The 14,188-nt window shown below is 31.5% G+C and overlaps 2 protein-coding genes across 3 annotated transcripts; both read left to right on the top strand.

Moving 5' to 3' along the window:
* The first annotated feature begins 987 nt into the window (after positions 1-987).
* Positions 988-2,634, top strand: LOC134255659 (uncharacterized). The gene is made up of 3 exons (XM_062738182.1): positions 988-1,117; positions 1,577-1,610; positions 1,880-2,634. Exons 1-3 carry the CDS (start codon positions 1,025-1,027, stop codon positions 2,137-2,139), a joined length of 387 nt encoding a protein of 128 aa, XP_062594166.1. The 5' UTR covers positions 988-1,024; the 3' UTR covers positions 2,140-2,634.
* An 8,515-nt stretch (positions 2,635-11,149) lies between these two features.
* LOC134255657 (uncharacterized) lies at positions 11,150-12,806 on the top strand. Of its 2 annotated transcripts, none has more exons than XM_062738180.1 (3): positions 11,150-11,252; positions 11,917-11,947; positions 12,105-12,806. In XM_062738180.1, the coding sequence occupies exons 1-3, from the start codon at positions 11,187-11,189 to the stop codon at positions 12,410-12,412; spliced, it is 405 nt and encodes a 134-aa protein (XP_062594164.1). In that variant the 5' UTR covers positions 11,150-11,186; the 3' UTR covers positions 12,413-12,806. The 2 variants fall into 2 exon arrangements, with proteins under 2 accessions (XP_062594164.1, XP_062594163.1); XM_062738179.1 differs by having other exon boundaries at positions 11,914-11,947.
* The last annotated feature ends 1,382 nt before the right edge of the window (positions 12,807-14,188 follow it).

Here is a 14,188-nt window from a genome sequence, read left to right as displayed (position 1 = left end):
CTTTGATTTATCTATTGATGATGCTTTGTCCTTTTTCTGTCTTTAAAAAAGGACAGGTCACCCTGAATTGCTTTATTGCAGCCTGGAGGACCGGGCTGCTCTATACATATAAGTTTAAGTGGTGGTATATGGGGATTGGGGTGGGAGTCGTTATTTAGAATTAAAGTTTTTCTAAACATTGAAAAGATTGTTAATCAGAATATTCTTTCCGTTCATAAATTACGAGATACATAATATATTTACTTCCATAAAGTGAATCTGTAAAAATATATATGTTTTTCATATTTGATATATAAAGTTGCTTATCATTAACTTTCGAAAAAACGACAGGTCCCTTTTTTTATCGAATTTTACTTCTCTGATAAAAATGTACTCTGCACAGTTCGTGTTTTATATTCCAAGATTGAAAATGAATACATTTTTAAATATAAATAATGCGTGTGTCTAACTTCAATTTATATTTTATGCAGCCAACATTTACTTGAGGAATTGATAAAGTTTAATGGTATCGTTTTTGATTGATTTCAAGTTTTCAAAATATTCGCTACTATCGTCTCCATCAATTAGACGCATGCCTTTTCACTATTTTTGAAGAAACGGTTTGTTGATCAAACTCATTTTCATTGTTTACTTTATATATTTCCCGGGCGACAGTTGATGGTTACATCAATGTTTTCTTGTTGTCTATGATTTAATCCTTTATGTATAAGACTGTGTTTTTAATCTAAATATTATCTTCTTTTAACATCTTCAAAATTTTATCACTTTATGCTTTCATAAATAAAATTTTCATACCACTATCACATGCTAAAAATCTTGTTACAACTAGTTCCAACTGGTTTTCCAGTACTTTTTGACTTATGTTAATTTCCTCACCTGAGTTGTTCTTGACCTTGTCAAGAAGTTCCTCCCAGTCTGGGCTAGCTCTGTCAGTGATGGAAGTTTTGGACAAAACTATGTACATAATTAAGTTCCTTATAAATATGACACCTAAGGTTATCAGTAACAAACACAACCTCAAAAGATGCGGGCGGTTCCTCTACTACTTGTTCTGTGTTGCAGCCTCCTCGTAGATTCTTATACATTTTCACAGATCCACACAGAACTTTTAAAGCAGGTAAAAGCCAATTGATATTGATTATTTTCCTTATGATGATTTTATGTGCAATTTTAACTATTGAAAATAGAAGCGATTTTTAGATGATGTGCTTTTGAAGAGTTGTATTTTTATAGCTTTTTACAATTTGTTCGAATTTGAAAAAAAATAATTTAATAAAAAAAGAGAAACTACAGTTTCTAAAAGTAAATTTGAAAATAAGAAGAATTTTAAAATGGGTTAGAATAATTAGGCATTATTTTGGTATCCACGTACTTAATACAGAAAATATGAAAATGCAAATATGATTTGTGACAAGATTGTGTCCACATATGACATAATAGTGTTCTTTCCACATATCTTTGGAAAAGTGGTTGGCGAAACTCCGGACAAATGTCGTGTCCGGAGTTAAATGTCGCACTGTTTGTACATTGCAAAAAGAATGTGTTTAAAATAATCATTTGATTTTTTTTTACACAGATTGATGCAGAATCCAATATAAGAGAAACCAGAGGTAGATTTTCTTTATTGTTATACACTTAATTCTCGTCTTGTCTTTTTGAGTCATTTAGTATTTCATAATTGAAAACAAAAAGAAAATGTAGGCAAAAAAATCTTAACCTTAACTTTACACGTTTCATAAATGCAGTACATTATTATATTTTATGAAAGCGTACATATATATATTATCATTGAATTTATTTATTTTATGTCCTTAAAGCCTTGAGACAGAAGCGTACATGTATATTATCATTGAATTTATATATTTTTATGTACTTAAAGCCTTGAGACAGAAGCGTATGATCAATGAGGACCCTCCCGAGGAAGGTATTCTAGGACCACTTTTACCCCCAGACCCGGCCACTCGTGTGACAACACCAAAACCAATATCAAACTCCAAACGGAAGGACAAGACCAACAAACAAAGAGGCGGACCCAAAAAGGAAAAGAGGACAAAATCCGGCCAAGGACCAAAGAAATCAGACATGGGTAGAAAAAAAGCGCAAGGGAAAAAGAGGACAAAGAAGAGGAAACAAGTCTAATCCAACAAATTAAACAGCAAGACATCCTAACAAAGCAGGGTGTAATGACAACAGGTACAGTTGGAGTAAACGGTTCTTCTCCTGCGCCTGGTTGATACACATCCTTCTTCGAAAATATGCCAAGTAGACGTATCTGTGCAGTTTATTGACGTACATAGCTGATTTATTCGATATAAGGAATTGAATATCAATAAGAGAAATCCAAATACCTCCATCTCTAGTGTTTGTTACCTTAATTTGTTGCGCTATAGACAATAATTTACATAATATATGTTTTTAATGATTTTTAATGTGTTGTTCTGTGTATAATTTAACAATCATGTAATTTTTCATAAAACTTGTCTAGAAGAAGTCTAATATAAATTTAGGTTTATTAACTTTATATTATGTAAAATTATTCATTTGTATTAAAACAGTGCTCTTACTTTTTAATTACTTTTTATTGTAGTTGTATTATGTAAAATTCACTCTGATTAAAGCAGTGCACGTGCTTACTTTTATTTTGATTACTTTTTCATTTGTTGAAGTGTTTTGCTTTCCTTGTTGGGCTGTTGTTTATTATCTTCTGTAAGATCTTATGAGCATTTTGAACTATTATTTTAATATCTACTTTTCTTCGAATACAATCAATACCATTTTGATTAAAATATTCATATGATATTGCATAAACATATTTTATCTAATGATATTTCAAAATGTTATGCAAAATATTTATAATTAAACCTTATTACTTATACTAAAGTACAAATTATTATATCAAACAAATAAGCAAACCTTATTAAAAAGGCTATGATGACTAACAAATGTTTAAATAAAAACTATTTCTTGCGGAAAATTTAGTAAAGAGATATTTTTTATAACATATCTTTTTTCTGTAAAATTTATTCTACTGGGGATATATACCTTTTGCTAATTGAGGTTTATTCAAGAATTCAATCTCAAATGTTAAAATACCCCCCTCTTCTAAAAATCTCTAAAGATGTACCCCCCCCTTTTTTTAAGGTCAGAGTTACATATATTAACATGATGAAAACATGTAGTTTTCACAATGTGTATTTGTCCATTGTAGTTTGGGTTATGTACATTTCTAAATTTGAATCGCAAAATATCAAATGATTTCCAATCACAAAAAAAATATTAGAAAGAGTCGAAGTGTTTTGGGGTACACAGTAAATATCACATTTTATTTAAATGTTGATGTGATAAGATAAGATAAGATAAGATAAGCTTTATTTAAAGTCAGTATAGTAGTTAAAAAGTAACACAAGCTCTAATGAGCTTTTGACTGACATTTTTAACATAATTATACATAACAGTAAAACAATGAAAACATGCAGCACTATATAAACATAGAATTACTTGCAACAATACACAGTCTAATTTAAAGCATATTGTCAGTTAAAGATACATATAAAAACACACATGTACAGACACATAAACAATATAGCACAGATGCATAGAGAAAGCAACAGATATGCATATATACGTCACACCATTACAGACACGTAAGCAGTACATCGACAGAGACATAAAAAGAACATAACAGGAGGAAACAAAAAAAAAAAAAAAAAAGAAAAGATTGACACACATGCACAGACACACAAACAAAAGGACACAACTTTCCAAGTGGAGCAGGCTGTACACTCACAGTCCTTACCACTCCAAGAGGCAATCATAGATTTAAACTGTAAAAAATTGATTTGACATTTAAAATGTTCAGTTAAGGAGTTCCATAAAACTGGTGCTGCATATCTAAAAGACATTTTGCCATATGATGTAGTTTTCACTTTGGGTATTTCTAAAATGTTTGAATATCTAAAATTGTATGTCACTTTCTTAAAACTCACTAAGTCTGACAGACATCTAGGAGAAAGGTCATGTAAAATCTTAAAACATTCCAGAGCCATGCTACTCATTCTTCTTATCTCTAATGATGGTAATTTTGCCTTATGTAGTAATGACTCATAGCTACTCTCCAAATCTTCATAAATAAAACGTAAAGATCTTTCTTGAATTTTTTCAATTTTCCTGGTATTTTTCTTGGAACAGAAGTGCCATACAAGAGGACAGAAATTAAAATTTGACAAAATAAAACTATAAAATATTGTAATTTTGTTTGCCCGAGTTAATACTGAGCCAATGCGTTTTAAAACGTTTAATTGTTGGGCAGCTTTTTTGCAGATATTACTAAGATGGACATCAAATTTGAGCATAAAATCAATATCAATTCCCAATAATTTGACAGTCTCATTACACAAAATCTCTACACCATCAATTTTAAATACTGGGTTCTTATCAAAAGTTTTCTTACCCAAGGCAATTGCTTGAAATTTAGATGGATTGGCTTGCATACAGTTTTCTTTAAACCATTTCAATAATACAGAAATTTCATCTTGTAAAGTATTTATCAGAGTGTCAAAATCCTTATGCCAGTACGCTAAAGTATTATCATCTGCATAATTATATAAAGACCCATTCTTAATGAAATAAAAAATGTCATTTATAAAAACATTGAAGAGTATCCAAGGATGGAACCTTGTGGTGCTCCCTTTTTAATACCAAACCCGACTACTGACAACTCCCTGAAGTTTCACTTGCTGAAAGCGCTCAGACAAGTAGCTTCCTAGAATGGAGACAGAATTTGGAGATAAACCATATGCAGAAAGTTTACTTAATAATATGTCATGTGGCAAACAATCAAAAGCCTTAGAAAGGTCCATTAAAATAGAAGCAACATGTAAGTTCTGATCTAAAGCCATTTTCCAGTCTTCAAGGAGTCGCAGTAGTGTAGTTTGGCATCCATGACGTTTTCTAAATGCACAAAGTGCATTGTTAAAAATACCATCAAAATAGTCAGAAAGTTGTACACATAAAACCTTCTCAAAAACCTTTGACACAGTTGGTAAAATACTACTAACAGGTCTATAATTACTTTTTAACAGAGGGTCTTCTTTTTTATATAAGGGAATGACCTGATTGTTGCATATTGAGGGCGTATGTTGACTCCCTATAGAAATTAATAAAATTACGGGCTCGTCATGTTCAGAGTCACTTAGAGAATACTTTTGTCTAAGTTAGACAATTTGTAGTTGGACAACTGCGTGAAAAATAAGTAAAAACAGATGCTAAACAGAGGTAACCAATGTCTGGCTCAGATCAAATATTAAACCGATCATTCCCACGAAAGAAATAACATTATTTTGATGGCGCAGGTGTTAAAAGTGCAACATTATGTTCATCAAGTATTTTTATGTCACTGTTATCAAGGGAAGTAATTCGCGTGGAGCGACCTGTGCGATACAGTGAGAAAATGAGGGAGGCAATCCTATCACTTAGGACAGAATTGTATCGGTTACTTATAGTTTCATAATATACTTGGAAATAAAAGCGGTAAAGACATAATATACATGTAATATGATTGTAAACTATATAGTGGATGAAGTACAATTACTCCATCTAATGGTAGATTGAAATACTAATACATTTTTAGAACATGAAGGATATGAAGATAAGGATAAGTATTCAATATCAAAGTCCCTAAAATAATACAAAATAGGAGCAGAGCAAACACGGTCTTCAATTCAGTGTATAAATAATGGACTAACAATTACATTTACATGAAAAACGTCAGTCAGCATTTGACTCAACGACAAATTGTATTTGCTGACAAGGTCATTGTATCGACCAAAGAACTTACCAAATGATGACTTTAAACGAGACTGCTGATATTCTTGTTTCATCAACTTGTTTGTCAGTAATATACCTAGATTTATAAATTGTTCATTCGTAGAATCAATGTACCGAATCGAATCGTATCGAATCAACTGAGATATATAAACGCCGCATGCAGGTGATGAAGGTATATTGCTGCATAAGTAAGGGAAGTTAACGATAGAAAAGTTAAAGTCATCACGTTTATCATAGAGCATGGTTGTTAGATTACAATTAACAGCTTTTCAACTAAAATATCTAAGTATGAAACAGATGTGTCAGACTCTTTGGTATTTTTTATCTCAAGCTCACCAGGATATATCGTATCAACATAGAAATGGAAATTACCATTGTTAATTGACAATACGTCGTCGATATATCTAAATGTTGAGTTGAAGGCCACAGCAAGTGTTTTCTTCCTTTCACGCATAAGATTTTGCACAAATTCTGCTTCCTATGAATACAAAAATAATTCTGCTTATAACGGAGCGCAATTGGTACCCATGGGAATTCCAACAAATTGTTGGAATACTTGGTTATCTTGACAACACTTCTATACAAACAAGTGAAAATAAATACTTAGTTATAAACAGAAAACTGATCGCTATGTCAGATTTAAAAGCTCATTAGCTGCTAGGATATCTGACAAGATAATCTGTTTTAGACATACTTGAGAGTAACTAACTTACAACATTTTACCAATGAAAATTGAGAAAACGAACAATAGTAAAGCTCATAAGTCAATTCAAACAATACATATTACGAGCAAAGCAATTACAGACCTCTAAAACATCAGAGGTGTGATATAGGAATGGTCATCCCCTTTAGACCGAACATATTCGCCGTGTGCTCCTTGTCATAATCGAGGAAAAGGGAAAATCCGTCAACAATTCATTTTGTAAAATTGTCTAAACTATATTATTATGAAAAAGTCAGCATTTGACTTGATGATAGATTGTATTTGCTGACAAGGTCTTTATATCTATCATAGACTTTGTGAAATGACAACCTTTGAGGAAATTGTTGATCGATAACTTTTCTCATTTTAAAAATTGTTCATACAGAGAATATACCCTTGTGCTTGAATCAGCTGAGAGACATAACCGCATATGTAGGTGATATTACGATAATAATTTTGCTGCATAAGTAAGGGAAATTGACAGTTGAAGAGTTGAAGCCATCGCGTTCATCGTAAAGCTTTGTTGTTAGGTTACCATAATAGAAATCCTCACGTCCATTGATTTATATCAATTAATGTGAACATTAACTTCCTCTAATTATCTGCAGAGTGACATATTTAACTTCTACTTCGCATGCGTAAAAGTTAATTCTATTATTCATTTTTTTTCTAATAACATGTTCTTGTTCAGCGCAGTGAGAGTTATGCTATATATGTAATGGTGTATCAAATAGATAATAAAAAATATGACAATTAAGTGATAAAGACAAAATAATGACAAAAAAATATGACAATTAAGTGATAAAGAAAAAAAATAGTCCACTGACAGGGGGATTGGGGTGGATGACGACAAACACACACCTACAACAAAGAATACATAATACATTACATAAATATGTAAAATTTGCCAAAAAATATATAAGCCATTTTATAAAAACGTGCTCATGTATGTTCAAATATATATACTAATAAAATATTTCCTTGGCACTTTTGAAAAAAAAATTACGTCTAAAGCAATCAATATATATCACAAGAGATTAGTTTCGTTTAAATGTAACCGTTGATTTCCACAATGCAGATCATCCATTAGTGTCTTGATAGTAAAATTTGGAAAAGCAGTTTTCTACTGAAGGAATTTTCTCTCCAGTGAATGAAAAAAATGCAAAGAATTTCTCAGGAAAAACGAGACAATATCAGTAGTGAGAGGTCCTAAAACATTTGGCATAAATCCCTTTTAAAAAATAATATTCAAGATGTTACCCACGTTCGGCTTGTGTAACAAATTTTGTCAATTACTTTTTTCTGTTTCGTTGAGCAAATCCTTTTTTTTTTTACTATTTAAAGATATAATAATTAAGGAGAAAAAAATATAAAATGTCATAAAAAATGCTGTAATATTAAAAAAAACCTTTTATAAGACAGTTTTACACAATTTATGAGATTATAGCAGCCGACAATAATTTGACTGTACTTTGATTTCATGATTCTGTCATTTACAAACTTTTTAAGGAAAGAAATTCTGACTCTGAATTCATCAAGTTACTTGCAATTCTTTTATTGCTTAACGGAAGAGTTTTAATTACATACTTCTTACTGTCTTTTTTTTTTATTTCCGCATTAATACACAGTGATCATTAAGGGAATGCTTACTCTTTCATGGTGCCTGATCCCACCTGTTTTCAAAGACCTTAGCTGTATCTTTTCAATTATATTGTTTAAGGGACTTTTTAGTATGATATTTATTTTTATTTCTTCTTCTTATATAAATAATATAAAATAAATCATGATGCATAAGAAATTCAGCTGTCATCATATATTATCATTTTATAAGATTACACAATTTCACATCTTCTTTATATTAAAAGGATTTGAGATAGAGAGAGAAAAAATTACCTGAGAGAAAAAAAAATCATTTCTCTCCAAATATATATAGAAGCACTCATTGCTCCAGTTAACAAATGTCATGCATAATTTGGTGTTTTAATGTGGCGTTTTGACAGAAGAGTATTTGTCTCTTTAGTTTTTTGTAATGAAGACCGGTTGAAGCTGGTTTGTAGCTTCTTAATTTAATTAAATCTTGTTAATTAATGTACACGCCAAGGTTGATCCTGTCAGTTAACGCCAACTATCTCGTGTCTTTTACTTTTCTACAGTACAAATGTTAGAATAAGAGCGTTCGAATAACCTGGCACATTTCTAATTGCTTTTTATAATTACTATAGAATTTATAAAGTGCATGGATAATTTGTCAGTAAATTTTTGAATGACAGATAGGAATTACCAGTTCATGTACCCGCAATACAAGCGACCTATTATACAGGGATGTATATCATAATGATTTTAATGGGATTGTTTGATATTTTATTTGTCACAAGGGTAATGCTTTGATTTGAATTTCAGTGAATTAAGTCTACTTGAACGTGTTTTAACTGGTCATAACACGATGATAGGACACATTCGAAAAAATACATCACATTGTAAATTCGATATTAAAGAGAATCGCCTTTGCAATAAAATTAGGTTAAAAAATTTGTCATTTGTCACCAAGATAATTATAATATTTAAAAAACATTCCTGAAAAGTAAACATGTACTGATGACCAAGTAAAAATTAAAATTTAAGAGGATTGAAATGAATTCAACTTTTCCTTTAACAATTGCATGATTTAAATTTATTCAACATGCAACAATACGTATATCCTGCATAAGGTAATATCTCGGCCTTGCTGATTAAATTGATGTTACATGGGTATAAACCAAAAGTTATGAGGTAGTGGTTATTATCATGTTTTCAAGATATTTATTCGTTGCTTGAATTTCTGACTTACCTTCGTTATTCAATTGCAAGATTTCAATTACATATTCTTCCTCTCCTTATTTACGACAAAGGGTCGACAATGAGAGGGTCCTGTCGGTAAGGGATGCTTACTATTTCATGGCACTTGATTCCATCTCTTGCATTTCCTCTGTTTGTCCTACTCTCAGTTTTTATATTTGATTTAGTTGATTAAAACTTGTACAACGTTGATGTTATCACAATTCTGAAGGAATTTGTTGTTGTATGTTTGTGGGTTTATCAGCATTTGTTTTGTGGTTTTGATTTACCAGTATACTCTTTCTACACATATGTTGCATTAAAAGTATTTTATTTTATTACTTTATGAATTGAAAACTTCATAATTTCATTTCTTGTTTAGAATGACATACTTAGATTTATTTTCTTATAATGGATTCTAGAATAAGAAAGTTTACATGTATTTAGATGATTTGGCATTGATCAATTTCGTCAACAAGTGTTCAGGATGTTTTGAAGCCGTTCGGAACAGCGAAGTACATTAATGCATAAATTTCATCAGAAGAATTGGCCAGCTGCAAAGATATCAAATTAATTTTACGTACATGCAATGAAGAAAATTGATGCAAAATTTTAGTGATATACATCCATTTACCATAAGCAGGTTTTGAATTTCTTTTTCTTGTCTGCTAAATGTGAGGATGACGCACAGAAATTAAACAATATAAATACTAAATTGTGAGTAGAGCGAACACATATCTCTGAAAAAAAGGTAGGGAAAGGGTCATTCCCGGTCTTACCCGCTGTCTTTGCATATTTCCTTCATGAAATTTTTCATGCATTTGGTTTAAATTAATATTAAGGTCTTATAATAAAAAATATTTCAAATGTTAATAATTATCCCATCTTTAAAAATAATGTTTGGTTGCCCTCTCCCGAATTGGGGCAAAATTATTCAGTCAGTAGGTAGGTGGAAAAATTGTTTGTTGACAGGTTGAGAGGAATAAAAAAAAGAATATATCGTGAACGTGCAAAATAAAAAAAAAACAAAAAACTGACACCAGCAACTTTTAGTCATTTTCGGTCCGGAGAGGGCAACCAAACAATTTTCTAAGATGCCTTTATCTAATAATTATCTATGTTCATTCAAATTGAGGGATTTGTTAAATATGAAGTAAATTCATTTCTAATGTACCTCAAACTCTCAGTTTTAGTAGTTTACTATCAGTTTAGAAAGACAGAAATAAATTAGAAGAGTCAAATAAATGTTTATGAAGTTATACGTACTACAGTATACTCATGTAAAAATAAAGGAAAATGGTTTTTTTAATGTTTAAATTTATCTATGTTTTGCACATATAAAAACATTTGCTTGCCATTGTTTATTGTTGTTGTTTTTGTATTTTAATTTTTTGTGCGTAAAATTCTACATTTTTCATGCATGGTATGACGAGATACATTCGTGCGAATATTGTCATATAAATCATTTAAAACAAAAACATACTCCATGTTCAGCGCACCATATTTGACATTCATTTATCAGAGTTTTATATCCATCTGCCAGAATGCCTAAATTTAAGACAAAAAGGAAAATTTTATGGAATTCTACTTGTATACCATCAAAACTTTTTGTGACATTAATTAAAATGTTATGTTAATTGAGAACTCGCATCTGCTTTATTAATTCAGGTTTAAATCATACCTATTCAAGAAAGCGGCGCTAATACCGCCCCCTTCATACAAAAGCCTATCAGTGAAAAACAAAAATGTGAGATTTTGAAGTCTCTTTACATAATTAACCTCGCTATAAATCCTAGACCATATCGAGCTTTTACTTCATAACACCAAAAAACCTACTCAGGAGATGCACCTGACAATTCCAGCACTCCTCGTGCTGTGTAGCGTCCTCCTAGCGGCATTTTCACCTCAGGTAAATATGTTCTATTTATTTGTTTTTCTTATTTAAATTATAAAATTATATAATTACTTGTACAGTAGACTTTTATCGGACTAGCATGCAATTTTGGTATGTGATAACCCCTCCCCCCCCGAAAAGTCCAAATGCTTTATGATAAATTTAATCATGTACCAATCCAAATTTACATCCCGATAATGTTAAAAATGAAATCATATTACTTAATATATTTACATGTATATTGAGTCTGATTTCAACTATACCATATAAGCTGAATTTTAATCACGGATTTAATTATGACATTATTAGCAACGGTGTTGAGATCGCTAAAATGAATATTGCAAAAAATAAATTGCGTATTATTTGAAATAGCTTCTTTAGAGAGAACTTTAAAATCGCAAAAATTTAATCCCGCTATAAATGAAATACAATTTTAAAGGACAAATTGCTGAATTTGTGTCGCGCGAAAAAATTCCACCAAAACGGTATTTTGGTACTTCAAACTTTATCCAGAGAACGGTTAATTCTCTGTTTGATTTCAAACCTCAACGGTGTAGAGTGAATGCCTTGAAGACATCGAACACTTATGACTTTACTATTAAAACTACGTCTATCATCTCTGAATAATAATTGAATTTTAAGATAATGAAATATCTATTTTTTATCATTTATTTAGCAGGTGAATGCTGAAAATAATGGAGCCCTCCGAGGTATATATATTGATATTCTATCTATAAACTATTTCAACATCACGGTCCTTTTTCATTAATATTTCTGCATCATTTATATGATACTCCCAATTAGATCAATAAGTGTAGTTGTCTTACGTGTTTTATGTATGATGACAAGTAAGGAATTTGCTTTCAGCACTGAGAAATAAACGTATGGTATCGGGAGGGGGAGTTGCTATTGCGGGGGAAACAGAGCTAAATCCACCCCCACCCCCAGGGGTAACAACAACCAAAGCACCACCAAGACCTGGAAAGAAAGACAAGAAACAGAAAAAAACCAAAAAACCAAAGCAGGACAAGAAGCCTAGAAAAGACAAAAAACAAAAGAAAGACAAGAAACCCAAAAAGGACAAGAAACCCAAAAAGGACAAGAAACCCAAACGGGGCAAACAGGGGAAACGGGGGAGAAAGGACAAAAAAGGAAATAAGGGTGGCAAACCGTGAAGTTGACATTTAATATTCTGAACCATGGTATAGCAGCAAACGTTGAGTGTTTAACAACTGTTTTGATTTATAGTACCTTTTTATGTTTCTGTATTTATTTAATAACATGATTGTTTTCTACCGTAATCAGTACTTGTGGAAAACTGTCTTTCGTTCATAGCTGAGTTTTAGGTTTTAATCCACCATCAATCGAACAGTAATGTAAAATGTAAAATGGTTCATAGATAAAAATTGAAAGATCATTTTTAAGAATTATTATCATTTTATAAAAAAAATCAACTGTTAAAGAATTCAATCAGAGATCAATTGTTAAGACAAATTATGTTTTGTTTTTATAATAACCAAACAATCCTGCTCTAATAACAATGCAACAAAATAAAGATTAAAAAATTGATTGCTTTTGTTTTTCTGTATCTGACTTATCTGAATATGGATCATTTAAAATCAAATAAAAAGTGATTGACAGAAATGAAAATAGAAACTAATGCAAAGTTACTATTATAATAACTTACGAGAAAAAAGTATCTACGATGTAGTCCTAATCTTAGCAATGTTGTTTAATTTTTATTAGGAGTATTTTACCCTATCTTTGGACTTTCAGTAGGGCGTGACTTTCTCGGCGCTACGTAATGGAGAATACTAGTAGATTCTCATTGGTTACGAAATTAATAACATAGGAACTTAAAATTGTTGTTGATAACGATCAGACGACTTATGCCCCATGCATCTCTGTGCCGTGAGAGAACTTTTAATTGGTTATTTACTACACCAGTTGACATTCGGCTGCATTTCTATCATATGTATATTTCAACAGTGAAGGGAAGCTGTGTAAATTTCAGAAGCTAATTAGGTAACGTCGAGAATGCCACGCCTTACTGAAAGTCCAAACTAAGCGTGTAATTCTTCTATTGTAAATGTGTAACGTACCTTTTAAAAATCACTAACTTGGAGACGGCACAACTTGCTGATGGAGGATGCAAATCTAGACCTATATTTGGCACTTAGGTCTACTGAGTAGTGAAGGGTCTTTATTGTGCCAGCGCCTACTTTGACTTATGACACAGGCAATCGCATCATCTCGAGTCTTTCCGTCAGAGGTCGGAAAAACAACCTCGAATGTATTAACATCACCGGATGTTAAAATTTTATACATTTCCTGTTTATTCAAATATAGGATAGACGGAGTTAGAAGTCCCTTCTATGGTATATTTTAGGTAATGTCATTACATTGAATAAAGCTAAACTCCATATTCCACAGATAAAAGGTCTCTATGCATTTATTTCAAAGATCGTGAAAAAGGAGGGTTGTCATGGCGACTACCATATACATTCGAGGTCGTTTTTCCGCTAGTCGGAAAGGCCCGAGAAGTTGCGATTGATGACACAGGTCTTACACTAAAGAATGGCCTCTGCGTTTAACATTGGAATTCGAACCCGTCATGTAAAGATCGAACCCTAATTTCGCGACTCTATCTTTGTCCTAGATAAAATTACAAATAGTTTTAATGTACTTTATTTCTACATGAATGTACCGGTTCTTCAAAAAGGCGCGGTTAAAAAAAATCACGTGCAGGGCGGGACAAATAGCTAGACAGAAGCAGGGGTTGTAGCACGTGGATTGGCGGAATCAAGTGCAAGTAAATATAAGGAATAACTATCAGATTTTTCGATTTCATGACGATGATTAATCGATTGGCTTGCGTGATAATTTAATGCATAAACGCTTTGGCGTTTATGCAAATTATCACGCAAGCCAATCGATTGATCACATCATGA

The sequence above is a fragment of the Saccostrea cucullata genome, unplaced genomic scaffold, assembly GCF_032062105.1.
Source record: "Saccostrea cucullata isolate Sc308-1 unplaced genomic scaffold, CSIRO_AGI_Scuc_v1 ctg5290, whole genome shotgun sequence".
In the NCBI taxonomy this organism is placed as follows: domain Eukaryota; kingdom Metazoa; phylum Mollusca; class Bivalvia; order Ostreida; family Ostreidae; genus Saccostrea; species Saccostrea cuccullata.
The sequence above is the reverse complement of the archived record's forward strand: the minus strand, read 5'-3'. Positions and strand labels throughout refer to the sequence as shown.